Source organism: Manis pentadactyla, chromosome 12, assembly GCF_030020395.1.
Source record: "Manis pentadactyla isolate mManPen7 chromosome 12, mManPen7.hap1, whole genome shotgun sequence".
Lineage (NCBI taxonomy): Eukaryota > Metazoa > Chordata > Mammalia > Pholidota > Manidae > Manis > Manis pentadactyla.
This window is the reverse complement of record NC_080030.1, coordinates 52,928,011-52,953,429: the sequence shown is the minus strand read 5'-3', so window position 1 is coordinate 52,953,429 and position 25,419 is coordinate 52,928,011. Positions and strand designations below refer to the sequence as shown.

At 40.6% G+C, this 25,419-nt stretch overlaps 1 protein-coding gene across 4 annotated transcripts in view; it reads right to left on the bottom strand.

The window, feature by feature from the left end:
- Positions 1–25,419, bottom strand: part of NHSL1 (NHS like 1) — a 219,462-nt gene that overhangs the window by 109,230 nt on the left and 84,813 nt on the right. The window contains exon 1 of one of the 4 annotated variants that reach the window (XM_036903675.2): positions 13,354–23,228. The exons of 2 other annotated variants lie outside the window; for them this stretch is intronic. In XM_036903675.2, the coding sequence (XP_036759570.2) occupies positions 13,354–13,555 (202 nt within the window). In that variant the 5' untranslated portion in view covers positions 13,556–23,228. Of the gene's footprint in view, positions 1–13,353; positions 23,229–25,419 lie in introns of those variants that run through there. One more of the 4 variants, XM_036903676.2, reaches the window with a different exon arrangement.

The following is a 25,419-nucleotide window of genomic DNA, read 5'->3' as shown; positions in this document are numbered from 1 at the left end:
TCAGCTTTTTCAGTGACATTTTATATACGACTCTATTTGTGTTAGTGATGATCGAATATCATTTGTTTAGCGGAGAAGAACTGTTTTCAGATAATAGAAATATGTGTTATTGTCACCTTTTTTTAGACTTTTTTTTTATAAACAGATGATGTGAAGAAAGACAAAGAACTGAAGATATGGGGAGGCAATTTCAATTATATGAAAAACAAGAAGATACATTTGGTGTCCAACTATCAGATGGAGAAAAAAGCTGAGGGGGAAAGAGAAGGCGTTAGAACTCAACATGTTATTAGAGAAAGTGGTTAACGGTGAAGCCAAAGCTTAAAAGCTGCACTTCCTTTGTAAGTGAAACAGTGCAGTAATCCTACTTGAAAACTCAGAGTGATTTTATAGAAGTGTTTAAAATTTAATGTTTACAAAAAGAACTGGGATGCCCAAATATAGTCACAATTTCATCACATTAATGCAAACATGTGCTTTATTAAACCTTACTGAAAAGAAAAGCCCATGGAAGATAAAATAGCCCGTATTTACGTTACATGTAATTTACATATTACACATTACAATACCACCTCACCAAAATAATTACCAAGAAATCGCTTTTCTGACAAAACCACTCAAAATGTGTCCAAGAAGCAAGAAGCCAAAATTGTCTCTGAACAGATAGCATCACTCACAAGATTGTGGCTCAGAATCTTAGTGTAATTTTCTGGTCAATAAGCTGGATTGCCCAGACCCTCTACACAAGGTAACAAATTAGAAACCCCAAACCAGAGAGTGGTGGGGACAAGAGGCAGCCATAGTCATGGTAAAAAGAGAAAGCTCACAGCCTGATAGCAAAAGTGGAATAAGAGGCAAGCAGTGGAGACCCACTTCATGCCAAAGCTAAGATCCTTATAAACCTCAACAGCCCCCATGAAATCAACAGGCTCAGACAAGATTCAGTGACTATTCTCAGTGACACCAAGGCATCAAAACAAAGTTCAGTCATGCTCTGAGGGTGGAGTAGGGATGCGGCATGGTATCCTAGAAAGCATGTAGCACTCAGTTTTAAGGATCTGTACCATTACTATCTAGACCACTTCTGACAAGTTACGTAATCTTTCAGGAGCTGCTTTTTCACCATAAAAGGGGTAATGCCACCTTCCCCGTCCATCTCACAAGACTGTCATTACAGTGAAATGAGACCACACATATGAGTACCGGGTAAACCATGACATTCAAACAGCCTCAATCTGCAGAAGACACTCCAGGAAGATGTCCATAAAAAAAAAGTTGTGAATTATTGTAGAATTTGAAAGATGAATAAGGCAAGTTCTAATACATGAAAATACTAGTAAATAAAAGCCATATTCCTTTAACATTTTATACATTAACATGTCCATATGATCACAATTTAGAAAAAGATCTCTAACCAACCATCAGTTTCTTACAGTTACTTTATGTTTCAAAGAAAAGGCAGCTATTTTTCCAGTTCAGACAGGATCTCTGACACATACAGGCTAGAGTCCAACAATTCGAAAGTGAAGTTCAATGGACTGAACTTCTCAACTAATTTTCCTCTATGGAGGATAGACAGTAGGCCAGTATGCATAGTAACAGAGAAATCTCCAGAATAAAGCAGAAATTCATCAGACGTTGCTATTCATGAGCTTTCCCTTGGGTGGGTTAGCAGGTGCAAGTAATCCCCTGAGGGCATGAACAGGCTCAGTGACTCTGCTCCAGCAGGGAACAACGTTCACGCCACAAATCGCTCAGCACTGCTTGCTAATTTTCAGACACCTCCCATTCCTCACTAACATGGTCCCAGGCTAGAGGCACAGAGGGAAACCTAGAAGAGGACCTAACTGTGGTGAGTGAATCAACACTTAGATGTTCAGAGTCATTAGTTCTCAGGCCAGATGATTTCCAGAGAGGCACCACTAATCCAAATTTGTGTCTCAAGATACTTCTGGTGTGTGAGGGCTTTCTTTCTACAAAACTGATATCTCAGTGGACTATCTGCAGAAACTCCACTATAGTTTGTAACTTTGAAACATTGTGCAGGAGCTCTTTGATACACAGCATCATAAACCCCTACCAAAAGAAGTGGAGTTTACTGACACCACTGTTTTGCCAATTGAAGGCTGTGACTTCATAAAGCATCATAAAATCACTTTAGTAAGCCAGGATTGACATTTTCTGTCTAATAAAATAGAACAGAATAAAAAAGAAGAGAAAATGGAGAATATCACGTGTAGATGCACAATAAAGGTAAATCATTTCACAACGCTTTTGTTTCATTTTATATATACATGTATCTATGTATAGATACGTATGTATGTGCATAAAGTTGCACTGTGTGAATTAGGGACAAATGCAAAAGCTACTAATCACTCTGGACAAAAATTTTCAAAGTCACTGACTTGAAAAAAAACACAAAAGACACAATTTAATTTCTTAAGCACTGAAAACCCCAAAACATTCACCATACATCCACTGCAGAAGATTCTCCCATTCCAAACAAGCATTCATTGTGGAGAAACCTAGCTCAGTTTTCTCAGAAACTAGAAGAAAGTTTATTAATTGGATTTTCGTTCAAACCTTTGTTAGCTGGAGTTGAAATGTGACCTTAAACAGTTTCTTAAGTCAGTTACATAACCTTTCCTTGGTTACAATGACAGAAGAACACAGATCAACTGGATGAATGAACACATGCCCCAGTGTGTGGGATGTAACCAAGGTCTGATGATCCACAGGAATGTTGAAGGAGAGATTCCAAGCTCTCCAGCTTCATAAACCATCAATAGCGCACCAGAACACCACAAGTGCAACAAGGTGTCACAAAAATGGCTTATAAATGAAACAGAACTGGGATCCTGAGAACAGAACAACACTCAGGCACTCATATGTAAGGACAAAGAAATGAACTTGAAAGCTAGCAAGGAAAAAAGATCTTTTTGTAGAAAAAAAAGTACTTAAAAGATCTTTTTGTAATAGGAATAGAGTGTGTTGATTAACTGCAATGAATTACTTGAAGGTAAGATTCAAAGCTGTTTTTCCAGGAAGTCAAAGCACACTAGGTACTTTCTATTAGTGAAAAAATTATGTAAATAAATAACTACCAGTCAGGATGACCACGGCAGCCAAGCCAACACCAGCCACAGCCATCCACCAAGGTAAATTCACAAACTGTCTTTTGTGTGCTTTGTAAAAGAATCCCCAACCAATCAAGACTAAAGCAATACACACCTGTTCAGGGAGGCATTCTGGTTTATCTCAAAATGTAATCCAGAAACACCAGATACCCAGTTTCTACTTTAGCTAAGGTGTTTATAATTACAAAGTGAAAGAGAACCTTCAGGAATAAAGGCAGGGGAACAGTACCAACAATAAAATTATTTATTCTCTCTTTGTCTTTTAAGTTTACTGAAAAAAAAAGTCAAGAGATACGGTTTACTGGAATCTCAACTGCTTGTGGCTCTTATTTGTAAATGGACTTTCCTTAGAGAAAGATAAACATATTTTGAACCCATAATTCACTTGTACCACTAAAATTATTTTAACTAGTGAATAGATTACCCTTGACCTTTGTTTTGCACCTTTTTCGATCATACACAAATTTAACTTTATTAAACTATGTCTTCAATGCACAATTAGTTGTGCAAACAGCATATTCAAAAACTTGATGGAGTCCCAGTAGACCACCATTTATTATTTACTGATTCAGGAGACAGGATCAGAAAACTGTTAGCGAAGGAAAGGATGAATAGAAGGTGTGGAGACTCAACTCTTTTCTCCTTATAATTTTTCTTTTTCCTTCCTCCAGTCTATTGCGACCTTCTTCCATTATCTCCCATTCATTACCGCCCCAACACAGCCTTTTCCAAAAATAGGAGAGCAGGAAAACAGCAGACTAGTCATTCTTCATTCCACCAACCTTAACGAGTGTCCACTCTAGAGAAGGCCCTGGGTATCAGGTCACTTCAGGTCATTCACAATTCAAGCCACTTTCAACATGAATCTGGGAGAGGATCACTCCTCCATGTACCTTTATGTCAGGTCTCTTGCCTCAAAGACTCCACAACACACACCCAGATCCTGAGAATGAGTCTAGTAACAGGTGGTATTGGAGGGGATGCGGGGCACTAGCTGGGAACAAATAGCAGGGAGGTGGTCTCAGATGCCTGCTTAGCCAGGCAAGTGCATACCATGTATCATACATGTTTAAACAGCCAAAACGTGATGCACCCATGACAGTGATGAGTTCTAGCAAGAAGGAAATAAATAACTGTTGGTTTAACGTCTCTGATGACTAGCCAGCCATCGCATGTCAGCTGTGAATGACAGGGAACACTCTGCAGTGCTGAATTCAATGGTACAGAGAAGAGGCTCAGAAGGGCTGGGGAGAAGCAGACCACAGCGACATCACTGCAACAAGCTTCCGGGTCCCCTGCCTCACACCACACACATCTCTGTATGTGAACAATATGTATGTTAATTATATGTAAGTTTTCCAATCATATTTATTAGATCACCATAAATATCATCTCCAATTAGGAAGTTTAGAAATAAAAGGTGAAGACTATGTACATTTCATAAAGCTAGAAAAAAATATAATGATACCTTTGAAAATCACAGATGCTGTTGCTACACTAACAAGTAATTATTAAACTCTGTGACATCCTTTAATAAAGATAAGTCTCATATGAATTTTGTAGTTCAATAACTGCTTTCCTCAGGTCCCTTATAATCCCTTCACCCAGCACTTGTCTTTTCTCACCCTCTCCCTCAAGCCCCTACGTGACTAGGTTTTGGTCTAGGTTCTAGTCCCTAAGACTCCAGTCCGTCCTGCATTCCATAGGCAGAGTGGTTTTCCTTCAATATTACTCTGAACCATGTATTCACAGAACAAATATTCACTATCTACAAAGTGCAAGATACAGGATAAGACACAAACTAGACTTCAAAGAGCTTCAGATGCAGGAGGGGTAGGAAGCACATGCCCAAACAATCTCAGAGCAGAGCACGTGCCCTTAAACCAGAAGTGACTGGGTCCAAGATTCCAAAGTACACAAAGTACACTAAGTGCTTTCAGTGTCTTTTCTCTTTCTGAAGAATTAGTTTGGTTCCCTGTCTTCCATATCTAAGTTTCTATGCCCAGTTTTCAGTTCTAATGATTCCTCCTTGCTTATCAAACTAACTATTATTTTTATTCAACACTTATGGTATCCAGATAACATTTAATAAATGAGTTCACTCATGTAATGTGTTATTAATAGTGTCTAGCCAGGGCAAGCACTCTTTAAATTTTAGCTATTATTAATACTTACAGGTGGGTTGGGTGACTTAGACATGACTTTAAAATTAGTATTTTAATCACTCCAGGATTTGACATAAAAACTGAGGTATGTATCACTTGAAGGGTTATGTAAAGGAAGCGATAGCTTCCCCTTGGGTTGCCAAGGCTACTGAAGTACTCTAAAAGCACTGATTTCTATACTGAAAAAGTCTCCAGAATAGTATATTCTATACTAGGATAAAAACATCCTTTGACTCAGCTGACAGCTCATAGAGAAGAGACTGCCAACCTCACAGTCAGGACCATTAAAATACAACCAGATCCAATTTGTAGGCTGATAGAGTATCTACAAAACATTTATTCAATAAATAATCTGCACCTGCTACCCATATACATGATGAATAGGTATTATCCCATTTTACAGAAATGAAAACTAGAGCTCAGACTATGTGACTTGCTCCAAGCCACACAATTAGCAGGTGACAGAACACAACATCCAGATTTCCTGACCTACTGCTCTTTGAGTCATTCATTCTCTCTTTCAACTAAAGTTTGTTCAACACCTACTATATGCCAGGCCTGGGAACACATTAATTATCGCAACATACCAAAAAAATCTCTTCTGTCTTAAAGGTTAATTCTAGTTTTAGGAGGCAGACAGTACTGAAAATAAATACATAAAATATGCAGTATATTAGGGGTATTCTGGAAAAAAATACAGATGGCAATAGAAAGATCAGGAGGAGAGTAAGATGTGACAGTTTCAAGTAGGGTCACTGAGATGATCTGGAAGAGGTGAGGGAGGGGACAATGTGCACAGCTGGGGTTCCAGGCAGAGGGGAAGGTCAAGTTGCACAGCACATAAAAACAGCAAGGAGCCTCGTGTGACTTAGAGGACAGTGGGGGGAAAGCACAGTTGAGGCTGGGGAAGCAATGGCGTGAGAGAGGCAGATCATGCAGGGCCCACAGAGCACTGTGAAGACTTAGTTATTAAACTGCCTGAGATGGAAAGCCACTGACGGGTTTTAAACAGTGAAGTTACATGACATGACTCGGCTTGATGTTTTACAGGATCACCGAGGCTGCTGTGTTAAGATCAGCCTGACTTGGGCTGGGGGTGGGGATAGGGGTAAAGAGCAAGGGTGAAAGCAGAGACACTCATCAAGAAAAGACTGCAATAGCATTGTGCTGCTTCTCTGACTCAGGCAGGGCATCACCCATCCCACATGCTTCATCTCTGTTCACTAAGTCAACTTTACTAACGGTCTAAACAGTCACAATCAAACATTTCTACAAAGAACTTGATACATACACATTTTGAGTGGAGAAATGGGAAACAACAGACTGCCACCAAATCACCTTCCCACAAACTGAACCCTCTCTTCTGCTGCACTCAAAACAGCTCAGAGCTGGGAGCACCTGTCAGGGAACATTCATTAGTATGTTTGACAAAGTAAATACAGTGCTCCCTATAACCCACCACATCTAAGCAGATTCACAGAGTATTTGGCACATGGGCTTGTGCAAACAGCACAATTAGCAGTGTCCCAGATGAGTTATGATCGCCCAGTCAGCAACGATTTATTGAACACTTAGCCTTGGGGGATAAAAGAGATAAGACTTGCTCTCTGTCCTAAAAGAGTTCCCAGTCTAGCTCAAGACACAGACAAGCAAATAAGTATAATCCAGTGTTTGATAAATGTAATTTCCAAGGTATGTGGAAGGCAGAGAAAATAACAGAGAGAAGGGATTAATCAGCTGTGCCCTTGGGGGCTTAAGGAAGACTTCACAGACTTTAAAGAGAGTCAGAAGGTTAAGCAGAAGATCCGCAGGCAGAGGAGGGGTCCGGAGCATCCTGGCACAGGGAATGGGAAGCACAGGGAATGCCAGCCACAAAGTGCTGGAGATACCAAAGAGCAATGAGTGCATTTGCTGTTCCTGTTGTTAAAAAGACAGGGCATGGGGCAGGGTCAGATGGTACAGGGGCTCATGCCATATTGAGTGGTGTGGGCTTCATTCTGCAGGCATTTGGGAGCCACAGAGGAGTGACCCAATTATATTTGTGTTTTAGGAAGATGACTGCCTATAAAGTAGACTTAAGGATGGCTCAAAGAGGACAAAACTGAAGATAGCAAGAAAGAGCAGGAGATAATTCAGAAGGCAGGTAAGAACTGATGCACAAGAGTTTGGCCTGAAATAGAGTTTGGATGGACAAGAGGGTACTGACACAACAGACCTAGGGGAGATAAAACTGGTAAGATTGGAATTAACTGAAGTATTTCATGGGAAATATTGTAGTTCAAAAACTTTGATAGAAACTAGTATACTTAAACCCCAAATCTTGAAATTACATGGGAATAGAACACATTCTATAACAACTGCAAGAGACATAAAAATTAACCTTAGTGAATGTGTAGGGCCTTTTAACATTATCTTTAAAATAACTGTTTAAACAGAACAACTTCAAAAGTTTTCAAAACCCAGTAAAGACATTTCAATGGAAAAGACACAGGTCACTTGCTTCTAAACCAAAGCTTGGGCAAGTTACTTCTTTTAATACTGAGGTATTTCCAGGTCATCTAAATAAGTGTCTAATTCTCAAAACAAATCCACAAACTTTTTAAACAAGTAAATAAAAGAAGAGTATTACCTAAAACATCATTTTAACAGAACTTCATCAAGTTAGTAACAAATAAGATCATTTTTACAGTAAAACAAGGCGGCGAGACAACAGAGATTCCCAACCTCAAAAGAAAAAATAATCAAAGGTCAATAAAGGTCAGTCTCAATGAACCAGATAAAATATTAAGAGAGCCCACTGTTTGTCTCTTTCAGAGAATGTCAAATTCATGAGAAAGAAAGAAGGAAATCATTATATTCACTGCACCAAGAAATTTCTCTTATCTCTTTTATTAAGACTCCATTTAGCTATTTTTCCAATGTACATAGTGACCTTCAAAATAAATATTACTCATGTATCTAGCTTTACACTGAAATTTAGGGTCCTTATGTTGACAATAGCTGCCAATCCTTCTTAGGTTTCTTTAGTGCCATGGGGAAGAAGTTCTTAAATCCAATAATTTAAAAGATTTTATGAGCAAAAATAAATCACAGCTGTTTACATGGGAACAGGACCTTGACCTCGCTGCTTTTGGTCTTCCATGCCATTTTTTTCCATTGTAATATGTGAAGTCGTTGCTAATTTAATTATACAGAAGGATCCTGTTTTCTTCAACTATTTTATTAGGGAGGACATTAGGATGAAATTACTTTAAACACAGCCAACTCCCACACTCAGCAATTGATTACCTTGTGTATGGATTATTCATCACCCTTGATACCTACCTAGTAAGGCCATTCATTCTCTGGCCATTTTTGTAGTACCAGTTAAGGGAGGGAATTGAAATTCAAATGATTCAAATCTGGTAATGTTATTAGTGCATATGATAAAGTCCAGAAGAAAAGAATGAAAGCATTGTTTAAACTGAGGCTTTGCATGTCAATTACCCTCTCTCTCTCTCTCTCTGCAGACCTGCCAATAGCAGCAGCATCAATCACGCCTCTGCCCAGCTGAACAGAGAGCTGGAGATACAACAAAACATGCTCTCCTCAGTGAGAGGATACCCCATTATTATTCCACCTCTTTGGTTCTGTTTGACAAAAGAAGAGTAAGTGAGCAAGATAGAGGGGGCACAGAACAAATACCACCAGTCAGTTTCCCTTGAGAACCTTCCACAGTGTTGGAAACAAAGCAGGAGCTCATTAAATATTGTTTAAATCCATGCTAATGGCCAGAAGACCATGCAAAACATTAAAACACTCTCAATGAAGTATTTTATCTGGACCTTCCCATCTAAGTCATTCATTTTACATTTTTTTGTAATTATCCTGCACTTTCTCTTGAATTCTTTCTTAGGTATCTTATCTGCTTCTCAATTTAAGTAGGAATGCCTTGACTTCAGGGCCTGTGTACTATATTTCTTTGTGTCCTACACATAGAAGTCAGTAAGAACTTCTTCAGGAAATGCCTTCACAGGTCCAAGTGAAAAATTACATACTGTCTCATCTATACCTGCCTTTCACTTTTTTACTACACAGGCATCTAATAACACAGTTCATGATTCACTGAATTTAATACTCAAGGATACTGAATCACACCCTTATTTTTTTTTTGGTATCATTAATATACAATTACAGTAGCAACATTGTGGTTACTAGACTCCCCCTGTTATCAAATCCCCCCCATACCCCATTACAGTTACTGTCCCTCAGTGTAGTAAGATGCTATAGAACCACTACTTGTCTTCTCTGTGCTATACTGCCTTCCCCGTGCCCCCTCCTACATTATGTGTGCTAATCATAATGCCCCTTATTCCCCTTCCCCCTCCCTTCCCACACATCCTCCCCAGTCCCTTTCCCTTTGGTAACTGTTAGTCCATTCTTGGGTTCTGTGATTCTGCTGCCGTTTTGTTCCTTTAGTTTTTTCTTTGTTCTTATGCTCCACAGATGAGTGAAATCATTTGATACTTGTCTTTCTCCGCCTGGCTTATTTCACTGAGCATGATACCCTCTAGCTCCATCCATCCATGTTGTTGCAAATGGTAGGATTTGTTTTCTTCTTATGGCTAAATAGTATTCCATTGTGTATATGTACCACATATTCTTTATCCATTCATCTACTGATGCACATTTAGGTTGCTTCCATTTCTTGGCTATTGTAAATAATGCTGCAATAAACATAGGGGTGCATATGTCTTTTTGAAACTGGGCTCCTGAATTCTTAGGGTAGATTCCTAGGAGTGGAATTCCTGGGTCAAATGGTATTTCTATACTGAGTTTTTTAAGGAACCTCCATACTGCTTTCCACAGTGGTTGAACTAATTTACATTCCCACCAGCAGTGTAGGAGGGTTCCCCTTTCTCCACATTGTCACCAGCATTTGTTGTTGTTTGTCTTTTGGATCACACCCTTATTTTTAAGGCTAATTAAAGAAAAACCTCATCCGCTAGTACAGTGGGTCCTATCACACTGGAAAGGTAAAAACTGATCATTGTTGTTAGTCAATTCATTTCTACCTTCCTGAGTACAAATGTCAATACAAGACAGTTTTAAAACTTGTCGTGTGCTGGAACAAAAGAAAACATACAGGTGCTTATATGTGATTGCTCTGGGCTTATCAACACCAATCTTCTAGTCTTTAGGCTCAGGAAAAGTAATCAAATTAGAAAGATGCCACTAATTACCATCTCATCTCATAGAATGTTTCTCCAAAGAAGTCTCATGCACTGCAATTTTATCCTTAGCTTCTTGGGTATAAGTAACAACTTTACCTTGTAAAGTTATGGGTTTGTGTACTAACAGATAACCACAAGGGAACTCACTTAAAAACGTTACTTTAATGCTACTCATAAGCAATTCAGGGTGGAGATTCACTATAAAAACTTCTAAAACAAAACTTGAAAGCAACTGTTTTATAAAATGAATATGCATCTTATACAACACACTCTCCACACGGATGGGGATTCAGCAGGCTAACTGTGCAATAATTCAGTGGGCTTCAATGTGACCTGAAGACAGTGGGCAGGAAGCAGGGAACACTCTGGCATTCCTGCAGCTGCTGGATGGAAGGGAGAAAACTGGGAGGCGGTAGAACCAGATACCCCAGCAGCCAGATGTCCTCGAGGGGTGGGGGTGGGAGGGGTCACTGGACAGGACTGTTGAAACAAGGTTGACTTGTTAAGCTATATTGCCCTACCTCTAGTTGTCACTGCTTGGTGGGAGCATATGCATGGGGGTAGCAGAGGAGGGAGAGGTTTTTTTTAGAAGCCTGTGTAAATCAAAAAACATTGATAAATGGAGGTGGGGTTGGGGAACAGGCTGAAAGAAAAGTGGATCGGGATGCATGTGGTCTTGGCAGACAGAAAAGAAAGATGCTACACAATTCCCTTCAGGCCAATATGTCTTCAATGCATATTTATGTGCAACCAAATCATAATACGGCCATTGGGCATTCTTAGCACTGACTGATAATCCTTGCCAGGGTTTTAGCTTATTTGATACTCCTAAGAAAAAAACTCCAATTTTGCATAATTTTTCTGGAAGAGTTATCCTCTTTTGATCTGCAAGTGTAAACAAATGTCACTTCTGTATTTCTCCAAAGGAAAAAATTATGTAGAATAAACATCAACTGTTTTAACATGCCCCTGAGACAGTATGTCAAAATTGGGAGCCAGTTTTCTTTTGTTAAGTCAAATACAAAAACAGAATCTAATACTATGAATTTTGATCTACAGGAAACTTTTGAAGGGCTTTCCCCTAATACCACATGCCCAAAATGATAATATTATCTATGCCCAATTTTTTCCAAGAACCATATAAATGTACCACTGTATTATGCCTCCATTAATCTTCATGAGGCTACTGTATTCCCTATTATATTAGGATAAAGGGCAAATCTTTTGTAGTGTTACATAAACAAGGCTTCCTCCCTTTCCAAGTCACCCCTGTACTTTACAATGACTTCTTTATTTTTCACAAGTCATGTGTATACTATTTGCTTCATTTCTCAACTAAAATACATGCAAATTCACAGTCTCTTTCTCTTTAATGTTAATTTACATGGGGCATCTATAATATAAATCCTCAAGCCACATGCTCACATGTATAAAGCCGTTAACAAAAACTTGACAGCAGTTGATTTAAAACAAAACAACTAATAAAAAAACAATGTTTGGCAAAGGCCAAAGGCATCAAAACTACACCCTCTCACAACCACAGCACTTCTGTATCCACTCTTCAAACGTTTTTGCTTCAGACATTACAACCCACCCATTTACCAAAACCACAGTTTATTCCTGATTTAGAAAAGTAAAGTTCATGGACTTAGTAAACTACACAACCCCAGCCAGAAAGCACAAATGCCTTTTCTATGCCTAGCAATTACATAGCATCTGAATGAAACTCTTGCATATTTAAGCTCAGGATCAGCGGACCACTGTTGACCACCTCTTGACATAATAACTGACATCTTCAAAGAGCATGAACTTCTTGTGCCAGGGTTTAAAAGACAAGAACAAATGGTTTCACACACACTGTCCATGAAGAAGGTCTGTGTTTAATTCTCAGTCCATGGAATATAATTACTGCACCCATAAGCGATATTTAACATAGTTTATTCTCTCAGCAATTTTGCTTCCCAAAAGAAAGAACAGGTCGCTGAAAGCCTCTAGCAAGGATCCCTTTGGCACAGGAAGGACATGATAAACGGGGAATGTCTGGGGCCCCTTTGTAACACTTAAATAGTGTTCCCCTCCTGGGCTCTGCCACAGCCCCGCAAGGAGAAACCATTTTAGAGCTGAACAATTCAGTCTCTACAGGAAATGTGCTAAGAGGAAGAACAGAGAAATTCTAAATGCAAAAGAGGTGTGTGTTAAGAAATATTGGAATATTTCCTTCCCTCCTGCCAGTACTGGTATTTTTCTTCACCTTGAGGAAGGCAAAACATGCCACACCTGAGAACAGAAACCAACAGTGGTCGGAAAAAGAATCTCAAAGAAATCCAAAAAGTCCTTTGGGGCCATGATATCAAGCCCTTCATGTGCTCATTTTCCTGGATGTCATTCACACCTGTTTAATTCAAGCTCATATAATTCGTCAGTCTTCTTAAAGATGCAAGAAGACTTACCCATGATTTCCAAAGTTTTCCCAGTGCACTGTTTCAGAATAGAGCTCTGTGTCCTAACCTTCATCAAATTGTTGTAAGAGCAGAAGATTCCTTCTGTGATGGTGGTCTACCATTGAACTTTGCACAAGTCACATGAGTCTGATGGGGAAGAAAGTGCTGAGGACAAATAACAGCTATTTTATCCTTCCTAGAAGAACACACTCTCATGCTGAATCTAGTTGGAAGAGCTCTTTTACTTAGAGAGAGGAGTGACACTGGATTCCAATACAAAAACAAAAACTCCTTATGGAGTTTCCCAAAAATCATGAAGGGAAATCAGTGACAGAAACAAAGAATTCTACATAGCAAACTTCTAAGAACGTTTACATTTTTAAAAAAATCAAGTCACCTTTTCTGGGCTGGGCTCTGTATGTCCAGTTTTCATCATCTGCTTCCACCTGCTGCCCGCAAACCGAGAGCTCTCCATCACTGCGGAACAGCCTCTTTGTCTGCCTGGACAAGGAGGAGAAATTTATCCAACTCACAGCACGTGAGAGAGAACCTGAATTTGCCTTGAGTCTGAAGGAACCTGAAGAGCCTTCCTTTTTCATCTTCTTTCACATCAAAATCGACTATAGACAAAGGACAGCCCAGTGAACAAAAAGCTTGGGTTTTTAAGTTCTTGTTGGTCCTTTAAATGAACCTGCTTCTTCCCACGTATTCAGACAACGCTGAGAGTCAGGCACGGCATTATGCAAAAGGACTGCTTCTATGTCACCCAATTGCAAAGAAAAGGAAAATGAGGGGTTAAGAAAACAAAAAACATATATCGTTTTACCCTAGCCACATTTTGGTACTTGGTTTCTGGTCCAAGATAGCCACAGTCCCCAAAATAAAAATAAATAAAAGAACAATTTTAAAAATGAGGCAGGGTGTTCATTTCAGGAACACTTGCCAGGACTTTGCAAAGAACAGAACCAAGGCACTCTGACTCTGTGGGACGCCCCTGGCACCCCACACTGCGATCTGACTCCTCTCCCAGGCATCTTTCCCCACAAGGGTAGAAGGCAGCCGTCTGCTGCCGACAGAAGGAACTCCTCAGGCTGGAGAAAAAGATCCAGCGTCAACCCAGGCGCCCAGTTTAAAGTTCACCCACAACGGTGACTTGGGAGAAATCAGAGTTCGGCTCACTTGTCGCAGCCCAGCGCAGAATCATAAACCGCCTGCTTGTCCTCTTTCCCATCTGTGAAGCGCTCAGGGTCCACAGGGCTCCGCAAACAATAAAACAGGCTGCGTGGCTACTGCTTGGATTACAGAGCAAGCGTTCCTGTGAAAGACGATAGGCTTTCCCGACACTAAAGGCACCTCATTGGAGACGGAAAACCCCGCCCCTCCACTGTCTGTACTTCAGTGGCAGCTCAAACTTCTGAACTCCAGCAAAGCTACAGAAATGCAAGCCTGTGCAGAATACAGACTGCTGGGGGTTAAAAAAAAAAAAAAAGAACTTGGTTATTAATTATCAGACCATACTTCTGAAGGTGGGATTTTGAGAAGGGGTTTTAAAAGAGTGTATAGTTGCATAAACATCCAGCATTCCTAAACTGGCTCAGGGATGTCATCATCTAAGGAAACATATTTCCAAAGGGAATAAAAGTGACGCGGCTATTACTGCACTCCCAGCTTTCAGCGAAGGTGAAATGCAGCCATTCTTGCTTCTCCTGTCATTACCTCTCCCATCTTCCACCGGCAGTGAGTTGGGGGCAAAGGACCCTTTCTGCTTCCCCACTGGCAGCCCCTGAGGCTCATTCCCTTCTAGCTTTGAAAGGTTATCCTATCAGGAAGAGCCATCACCTGATAACTCACTAGCTGAAATCAGCTGCAGGCGCCAGCCCAGAGGCTAGTGTATAACCCTTCATCGTTTTCATGCATTTGGATGCACCACTGCACCCAAGGCCAACATAATTCCACTGCACTAGGGGTGTTAAAAACCCCATCATCATAGAGACTTGGGTCAGCAATCCCTCCCCAAAGTGTCATTCAGAGTAAAACTAATAAACAACAAGGAGAGAACAGGGTCCATCTCACCTTCCTTTATTCAGCACTGAGAAATTATATTAAACCTAACAAACAGCCATAGAAAATTAATGTTGATTAAAAATTATAGACACAGGATTTTGCATCAGACATCTGCTGCATTCACTGACATTTTAAGAAAAGGGCTCTACGAGCTTACCAGGTCTGAAACATTTGTTGTAGAAAAAAACACAGAGCTGCTGCAAAGTACTCAGACAGAAAGCTCACACCACCATAGCCACCAGGACAGAGAATAGGTACCAGGACTGAAGGACAAAGCTGAAAAGCGGTCCAGGTGAAACAGACATGGAACTCAGTGTAAAAACCAATAGGGTCCCCACAAGATCATGTAGGTTAAGCCACTTCATTTACAGATGGAGGAATTCACACCCAGTGACAGTGTGTGACATACCCAGTGTCACACATGGAGTCAGTAATGGGACCGGGTCATGTCAGACACCACCGGATTCAAAGCTTTGCCACCTACCAGGGATGCCAGCTACATCACCAAGCACTTGGACCCTGGCTCAGCTATTACATTGGAATGATACCTGTAATTTGATCACTGTTGTAAGGGCAAGATAATATAATTATGAATAGCACCAATGGCTAATATCAAAGCTCAAACATCCAGTGTTCTTTCCGAGTCAAAGATACTTTTGAGACTCTCAAAATATAAAAGAAAAAACAGACACAGTGACTGAAAATACATAAACATCCCAAATGCTGCTTACCCTTTTAGAGGTTTATGGGACCCCCCAACATCCATGTATGCACTCCAAAAGAATCCACGGATCCCCCAAACATAGGACACAACTATTATTCTTCCCTGATATTTATATCCTGCACCTTTATTTTTAATTTAGTAACATCTAGGCTCTGAGATAAACCTTGCACTGTTATCTCTATACAGGAAATGCTGTTGAATCCTTTTCTCACCCTCCTATGGGTGTACACACATACACACACAACAACACAGATGAACGGTGTGCTTTGCTCCAGTGCCTCCTCCTCTCCCAGTACGCAAACCAGGAGAAAGCTGCTGGGAGGTGCTACAGGAACCCTCACTGCCAAGTGACCAAGAAGGATAGAGGTCCATTCAGGGACGAGACCTCATGACCCCTTCCAAGTAGGTGCATACTTATGCTGGATTTTCAAAAAACTTAATGGATTTACCATTATTCACAAGACTTACGATATATTTGCACAATAACCAATTCCCTATCTGCTAGCTATTCCATGCTTCTGTTATACAGGACCTTGATCAATAATATCTTCATTTATGTAAAAGACAGTCAAATAAATGAACTACTTTTACAACTAGATCAGAGTTCCCATATGGCCAAGGTAGAACATAATGGTTTAAATCAGCTTTGGAGGAAATATTTAGATTTTAATTATCCATGTTAGCTATTTACTCCAATTAGTTTGGAAAATCACAAACAGGCCGCTTAAAATGCTATTATATTCATTCGCACCACATTCATTTAGCAACTACAATGAGCCACATGTTTTAATTATTTGGACCCAAGAGCCATACACATCTACCTGGCATCAGGGTCATGGTTAGCTTGAGCCATGCACTTCATCTGTGTAACTGTTAATTTTAACAATAACCTGGCAGTGGCAAATCCCTCCGTTCGGAGTATAACCTGTTTCTTCAAATAGCTTCAGAAAGACTCTTCAATGGAGCAAAACATCTTAATGTAACATTTTTTTTTCCCATGAAAATCTACAGTAGAATACACTCTTCTCAGATGTTTTAAACATGCTGAACAGATTTTATCTGCATCCCTTACGGTGTGCAGAGCCTCCCCAGCTCCCTCTGGCTGCCAGGCTGTCCAACTGAAACTTCTGTTCCCATCAGATGTGCCAATAACGGCTCCCTTCCTGCCACTTGGCCACCGTGAGCTCCAGGCCTCAGGAGCCAGACAAACAATCCTGCTTGAATGATATGGTTAGTGGGGATTGATGAGCGCTCACCGAGCGAAATTTGTTGCTTTAGCAGAAGGCTCTGCTGGAGTTGCCAGCACGCTTGTCCTTCCACTTGAGAGCCAGTCTGAGGGTTGAAATGGCCTGAGGAGCAGCCTCTGGATTACAACCCCCAGGTGGATCTATACCAGGTTTATGAGATTTATTTTTGCCTCTTTTATCTTAAGTTCTTAGTTACTTGAGGGAAAATCTACCCATTGCTACTGACAAAAGGACAAGGAATTACTCTGTATTATTTCAGGAATGACTTAGGTAATACATTAAGGAAAAGTTGGCTATAAAAACTGGGAGTCATCAGAATATATTACAAAGGGAAGTTCTAGAACCATCTTCTTTGGGAATTTCTGAATCAAACACCCATTAATTTGGTAAGATTTATGTTCCTACCAAGCATCTAATAGAATACATTCGGAAGGTCCTTACCAAAAGACACAATATTTCATATTTCAGTACATACTGACATCCTTAAAAAAGAGGTTAGCACAAATGGAAGGCTCTGATTTAGTAAAAATTGTTAGATGTGACAGGCGATAGGATTAGACAAACCCCTCAACCCACTCAGGCATGTAATTGCTCCTGTTGCCATCTGTGTGAAATGCCAGCCAAGGGTGGGAACTAATTTCAAGTGCCATCAGCTTTTTGGCCTCAATGGCCACAAATGAGAACTGTGACTTTCAATTTCCATGTATACCTTTCCTGCCCTGGCTGTACCCTTTAAATCGGGAAGGCGGAATAGAAGAGGCAGAAGTCCCAAGTTAGGAACTAATGAATGGAGAACAGGGCTGTGCTGCTGGAGCTGGCAAGGTGGGCTGGTTTGGCTGAGGGTGGGGTACACAAAAAGGAGGCTTAGGGATAGAGACAAAGGTGAAGGAAGAAAAATGTGGTGGTGAGGAGAGACCCTGAACTGTGTCATGTGCTAAGCAGCCCCGACAGGGTAGGAGCCATGGAGTGTGCACCCTATCAGGTTTCCACATGGATCGCCCAGACGACCCGCAGGGACCTTTAGCTTCCAGGACAGGGTACAGGAGGTTTTCCAGCTGCCATCTCTCATAAATAATTTAACAGTATATTTACAGGCAAACTTTCTATGAGGTAACTTACACACAGTAATAATAAAAGCTTATCTCAACATCTAGAAATGAGCAGTTTGAGCCAGGCATTTATAACTTAAAAAAAAAAAAATGCGCCCAGGGCCATAGCAAGCCAGCTCCCACAGAACACTAAATCCTCCTTCCTCATCTGCCTCCCATCCCCTAAGGAATCAAACAAACGATTTACTCACGAAAGAAGTCATGGAAGACAAAACACTGCCAGTAACCTATTTTCAGGGTTCCCCTCTCCTACTAATGCTTCAGTATTTAAAAGAAAGAGAGCCTCTACCTCTTCATTAAGCTCCAGCTTTACAAGTCAGAATAGGTTCCTTTCAATGGAATTAATAGTGTTGTTTCCCTCAAGTATAAAGACTAAATGCAAACATTTGTATTTATGTATCATCCCAACCCTAAACCCCACCTTTCAATGTCTTCATGTCTGAAAAGCCCTCCTGAACAGATCTGACACTCTAAGCCTTAGCCACATTGTCCCCTTGGGATCACTTGATACGGGAGCAATATGGCAGCCCATTACCGCCTTCAGTCCCCTGGAGTGGAGTGCACTGCAAGGGCATAAAGCTGTCTCTGGTACAGAAACCATCCCTGATGGACATGTCGCTGATGTGCCCATCAGCAATGAGGGTTGTCAGGGACCTGGTGAGCTGTCAATAACCAATAACACCAACTGTCCCAACCAAAAGCGGGACAATGTCCTAGTCCAAGGATTCAAATGAGAGGGTCCCCTAAAACTGAGCACTGACTTTGAGATTCTTCTGAGATAAGAAGACCAAGAATGAACTTACTCTAAGATTGAAGTAAAATCCTAAATAAGAAGTGTTCAGTCACGATCTTCTCTGTACTTCGTGCCTCTCCTAAGACCTCGCCAATGATCCTGTGAGTACTTTCTCTACCTTCTCAACTGGTTCTTTGCAAACTTTGTCCAGAACATCAATCACAGGAGATCTTACTAAAACGCAGAGTCTGATTCAGGTCTGGGACAGGGCCTGAAATTCTGAATTCTTAAAAGGGCCTAGGCGCTGCCAGCCCCTGGACCACCTTTGAGTTAGCGCAGTACCAGACTATCATTCTTCAGACATTTTACCAATTCAGCTACCTTTCATTACATTACCATTCCATGCTGAACATGTTAGATTCTGCTGATATCATTAGTGACTCCATGAATCAGACAAATCTTACTTCTAATGATTTAAGTAAACAGAACTGGGCATAAAGTACTTCAAGTTCATTCATTAGTGGTACCCATTCCTAAATTCAAGTATGTCTCCAGAGAAAAAAAAGAGACAGAAATGTAAATATATATATATATTTAGGATTATTGCAATTCCCACTAAGCATCAGTTAGAGTATATCTATCTAGAGATGGGAAAAGCCCAGATAAAGGAATCAGTTCGAATATGTATTGATTCTCTGATAGATCAGCCAGACAGGCTGATTCTAAAGCACAAAAGATAGGGAGATTCCTGACCTAGAGCAGTTTAACATGTATTGTAGGAGACAAGATATACACACAGCTACTTTTAACATAATGCAAATAAAGGACATGAAAGAAGCCAGTAGAGGCTTTGACCCAAGCCTTTGAGAGTCTGAGGAGGTTCTTCAGGATATGAACTATTCTAAGATGAGTTTCCTAGAGGTCATGGGGATTTGGCCAAACAGTGGTGTCCTGAACTACCTCTTAGGGTGGCTAGTGCGGGAAGCCCTGATCTATAGTGTTTCCACCGTGTAAAGACTCCCACCATGGCCAGTTTCAAGCTACCAATAATTTCACAACCAGCCTGCTAAAACCCTAAAAGTTTAACAACCTTGGTTCTCACAGCAATTACATGCTGCTCCAGTATACCACTGAATTTGGTCAACATGATAATTTGGAAGAAACAATGCCTTGGTACAAAATTAATAGCCCCCAAATCACCAATTTTTATTATTAGTAATGGGGGGAGGGTGAAATCAATAAACGTTCTCTTATATGGAAAAAGGTTGTGCACCTGTGATTAAGGATCTTGAAATGGGAGATTATCCTGGATTATCTGGGTGGATCCAAATGCATCTCTTAAACATCCTTTACAAGAGAGAGGCAGAGGGAGATTTCGGAGAAAAGAAGAAAAGGCAGTGTGACAGCAGAGGTAGAGACTGAAGTGGTTTAGCTGCAAGCCAAGGAACGTCAGTGCTGGCAGAAGCTGGAAGAGGAGCGGACAGGACCTCCCCGAGAGTCTCTGTGGGAGTGCAGCCCTGCCAACACCTTGATTTCAGACTTCGGGCCTCCAGAACTGAGAGAGAATAAATGTTCATTATTTTAAGCAGCCAAACTTGAGGAAGCCCTGGGAAACTAGTTCGGAGGGGCACCAAGGGAGAGTCTGGCAATCTGTTGGAGCTTCAAGAATTTCTTTTCATTTTGTAAGAACGTTTCTGAGATTTTTTTTTTTTTTGCAGTCTTACACTTTTCAAAATTTTTTATTTCTTTTCGCCATTATTTTGTGCTTTTAAAGAGCAAAGCTGGGGAAACCTGGCCTAATAGGGAATTAGTTGAAGCAGCCAAAATTGCCAATAATTGGCAACTTTTAGAAATATTTGAAAGAAAAAAAACTGATAAACATCTGAAAGTATGTTTACCAAGTGTTCTGAGGAGTCTGCACTGGACTCATGACCTTATGTACTCATACCTTCTGAATCTTTCAGTCTGTGTCATAGAAGCATGCTTTGCTTTCCTAATAAGAAAAGTTTAAAAAGTTGCAAGTTTCTAAATTCTATTTTAAACCAGTAATGCCTGCTTTAGATGCATGAAAAAAATTTTTTTAATTTAATTTGGAGATCACTTTCAGCTGTTTTTTTTAAAGAGCAATTTCAGGTGCATAGAAAAATTGAGAGAAAGGCACAGAGATTTCCCATATATCCCTTGTCCCATATATGAAAATATTTTCAGTGTTGTGTGAGGTAGGTCATGACATGATGAAAGTGCTACTTATTTTTTTGCCAAAGTGCCATCAAAGAGCGATTTTTAAGCAAATGAGAATATATAGATGAATGCAACAGTGATCTTCAGTTATTTCAGAGTATCCATCTCTTCTAAACCAAAGAATCCCTTTTCCCCTGGGACTGGGTGAAAACCGAGTGAAAATGAATAAAAAATTTAAACATTTAATAAGACAAAAAGGTGGGGGAAAGAAAAGTTTGCAAAGTTCTGAAACCAGTGTGCCAAATCTTGCATTCCATCCTTTTTCTGGTCAGATCATTTGCTGCCATCTTGATAGGTAAGTGGTGAGTCACAGTGAAGAAACCACATACCTTCTTGTTAGTTTCTTCCTCCTAATAAAAACCCTGTGAAATGTGTATTCTTATACATATTTCATAGATGCAGACATTGAGGATAAAGGTGATTAACTTACCTAAGGTCCCCAAGTTATCAGGTAGCAGAGTTGAGATTTGAACAAAGGTCCATCCCACAAGCAAACCTTAGCCTTCCCTCCAATCACGCTGACAGATGCTGCCTACAGGCCCCCACCTGGGCTGCTGCAATACTCTGGGGCGTAGGTCACCTGGCCTTCAGATGTGCCCCGCTCACAGCTGCCCTCCACGTGCCAGCTCATACCATCCTCCAAGCCCCAGGCTCTGGATTTATGCTCCTCCATCTGCTGGAACACTTATCTTTTTCACGTGCTTAAGTTTTACTCCCCAGGAGCTATCTCAGTTCAAATGACCAAATGTTTATTGGGCATTCTACCACTGAACTATTGCTGCATGACAAAGCATGCCAAAACAACATCATTTATGATTCCTCACAGGTTGCTGGGTTGCGTGGAGGTCAGCTAAGCTAGGCTGGACCCGTCTGGGGTTGCCTCTGCTCCCAGGCACTGTCCCAGTGTGCCCAGGACTAAGGCATATGCCAGGAGAGGGAACTTGAAAAATCAAGGCAATGCCAGGCAAACCAGGATGGTTGGCAACCCTAGGGGTGGCCTCTAAGTGCCAGTCCAAGTTTGTGTTTCTCAGGGCAACGGCACTGAAGAGCAAAGCTCAACTTCACAAACCCCTGGTGCATCGCAGCTCTAGCATCCCAGCAGCCAAAGCAGGAAAGGGGCAGGACAATACACCAAGCCAAGCAAGTGAGGGGAGGGGGTGCACGCTTCTGAACCTCCTGTACCACAGGCAGTGCTGGGCAAGTTACTGAGGGTTAAAGATGCCGATGACACCATTCCTAACTGCAGGGATTAGACTGCTAGGTGCCCTGCCATGCATTCCCAAAGCACTCCAGGAAGGCAGATGCTATAACTCACCCGATCACATCTGAAATCATGCATTTGCCACTGAAGACTGTAAACTGCCCAAGTGGGAAAACCGGGGCTTCTGTCACAGTGTACACAGTACCTTGCATACAGGAAGGACTAAATCAATTCTTGTTAAACTGAACTGGTCAATTGCATGCCCTTCAGCACCATATTCAAAGCTCTCCTGTTAAATGTACTCCAGTTTCTTTACTGGATTTTCTTTGCTATTCTCCCACACAAAATGTTGGATTACATGCTGGGGTCAGCAGACTCTTTTGTAAAGAGCCAGACAGTAAATATTTTTGGCTTTGCCTGTTTTATGGTCTGTGTTGCAACTATTCAATCTGACATCATGGCAAAAAAGCAGCCAGGCAATATGAAAACAAATCAGGGTGACTAGGTTTCAACACAACATTATTTACAAAAACAGGTGATGGGCTGCATTTGGTCCACAGACCAGAGTTTCCTGAGCCTGGATTAGAAAAAGAAGTATAAATGGTGCTCAGTTGTGTGGCCTGCAAACTGTTCAAACCAGTGTTTCCCAAAATGTGTTCTTAGGACACCTGTACCTGAATCACCTTGGACTGGGGTAGGGGAGTAAGGAGGTAAGGAGGGCTTGTTAAAAATGAATATTCCTGACAGCTAAAGATCCTGTAACATCTTACTACATTGATAAGATGGTAACTGCACTAGAGGGGGTGAGGATTAGATAATATGTTGAATCACTGTATTGTATATTTGAAACCAATATTAAGATTGTGTATCAACGAAACTTTAATTTAAAAAAATGCATAGTCCTGAATTCTATTTAGTATATACATCTGCAAAAGAACCAGAAAATGCACAAGCTTCCAAGATGAATCTTCTTCATATTAAAGTTTGGAAATCACTAGTTTCAATACCATTACACTGTTACTAGAAATTGGATTTTCAAGTAAATATGCAGAGTTTAAATCTCTACTCATAATTTCACTGTAAATGTACAAACATTATACCACAAGTATAAATATAATATCAAGTGAATATAACATAGATTAAGATGAGGTGCTGAAAATGTTATCAGTGGATATTATAAGCAGGATCCAGTACAACAGACTGTTTTACTTTTTTTAAAAATTTTGGTCTATTTTTCCATAATTTGTATGCTAAGCATACACTATGAATTTTTTTACCATCTAATGCTGAATTTTCATTCAGAATTATTCTAAACACATAGAAAAGGAGAGAAATCAGCACAGACTTAACAATTACCATCTGGCTATATTTGCTTCTGTTTTTAAAAAAATAAAATGTCACAAATAAATTTCCCTTATGTCCGTAGTCCCCCAATTATAAGCATTATTCTATTTTGACTTGTGTCATTTCCAAGCATATTTTTCACACTTTTCCTACATACCGGTGTGTTCAAGACATAGTGTTGTTTTGTGTGTTTAAATGGTCTTACATTGCCCAAATTGTTTTAAAAGTTAGTTTTGTAAAACAGTTAATATTAAAAATTTTTCCATTCACTCTATAACTAAAGGAGACAGGAACTCGGCATCTCTTAGAAACCAGTTCACCTGATTCTTTTCCTACAACCTTGTTTGGGCAATTAAAGGAATATTTCACAGCAGGCTATGTCTAAAAATTGATCTCTAAGTTTCTATACTCGATGTGCAAATATGCTTAAGGGCAGGGCCTTTCGTGTTTCTCCCATATACTGTGTCTATTAAAATTCCACTCGTTGCATAAGAGTGTTTTCTTAAAAAGCTGAACAAATTTAAGCTTTCTGGAACATATGGAAACATAACAAGCAGAATATAAAGGTGGCTTTATCTTTATATATTTTTCTCTTCCACTTAACAGTTTTTATAGTAATAGACATTGCCAACTCTCCTGCCAGTCTTCAAAATCTCCAAGTAAAAAGGCTGTTTGGAAAAGGGGAATCCAATTTGACAATGACTGCTTCAGCTGCCCCTGTACAACCAGACTTGCCAGAACCTTCAAATAATTAACTCATCTGGATAGGGAGAAATTTTAAAAGCCAAAGGCCTAAAGAACACTTAGGACATTCAGATATTTTTGGTTGAAACACTTGTTCCCGAGGGTCAAGAATGGGTAGTTAAATCAAGAGAACTTGTGTTTCTATACTACTTCAAGATACTCCATCAAACAGAACTTCAAAGAAGGATGAAGTACTTCTACAAAACACACACAGACCCTTTCCTCTGATGGCAGACTGGAATAGGTTGATGGAGACTGGCAAGCACAAATGAAGCATTACTTACAGAGACTCCCCTTCCAATCTCCTTCCGCCCAGCCTGGCCACTGTCTCCTTGAGACACAGGCTGAAACATGGCAGTGTTGCCTCGAAAGGCACCTAAGTGGGCAATGTCCTGGGATCTCATTGCTGTGCTCAAACTCCTGCACGCCAAAGACACGAGGGACTCTCTGTGCTCAGGTTGTTAAGAAAACCAAACAGAAAATGCTGGCATCCTTAGCACTTAATAAGCAGGTTATTTGCAGCAGCAGCAGCAGCAAAGAGGTAGCCACTGATCTCAAAGGCCTTGAGGCAGATGTGGCTGGTGGACACGTGGAGGTGACTGGGAAAGCCAGGAGCAGGGGATGAAAATGTGCCTGGCAGGGGCGGGGAGGGGACGCTGAGCAGGAATGGAGAGTCAGATTCCATCAGGGAGGTAGTTCACTCACGGTGGGATTGTGAAGGCAAGAACCGAGCACCCAGCCCTCACCTGGAAAGACCAAACTCTCAAGCAACTGCATTTGTATCATTTTCATAGTTCTCTCCCCAGCAGGAGGTGAGGCTGTGAAGAGGTCAAGGCAAAGCGTGAAATCCTCACAAGTTAACAGGAATGCCTACAAAAATAGCACAGGGGTGGCTACTTACCTCATAAGTCATGACAGTTATTTAAAATAGCCAAAAAAAAAACCTCACAAGAAACAATAGAAAACTAAATTCCATCCAACGGTATATACAGATAATCCCCCTCCCTCTAATCCCTCCCGCTCTCTTAAAACACATTACCAGCATTTTCTCAAGTG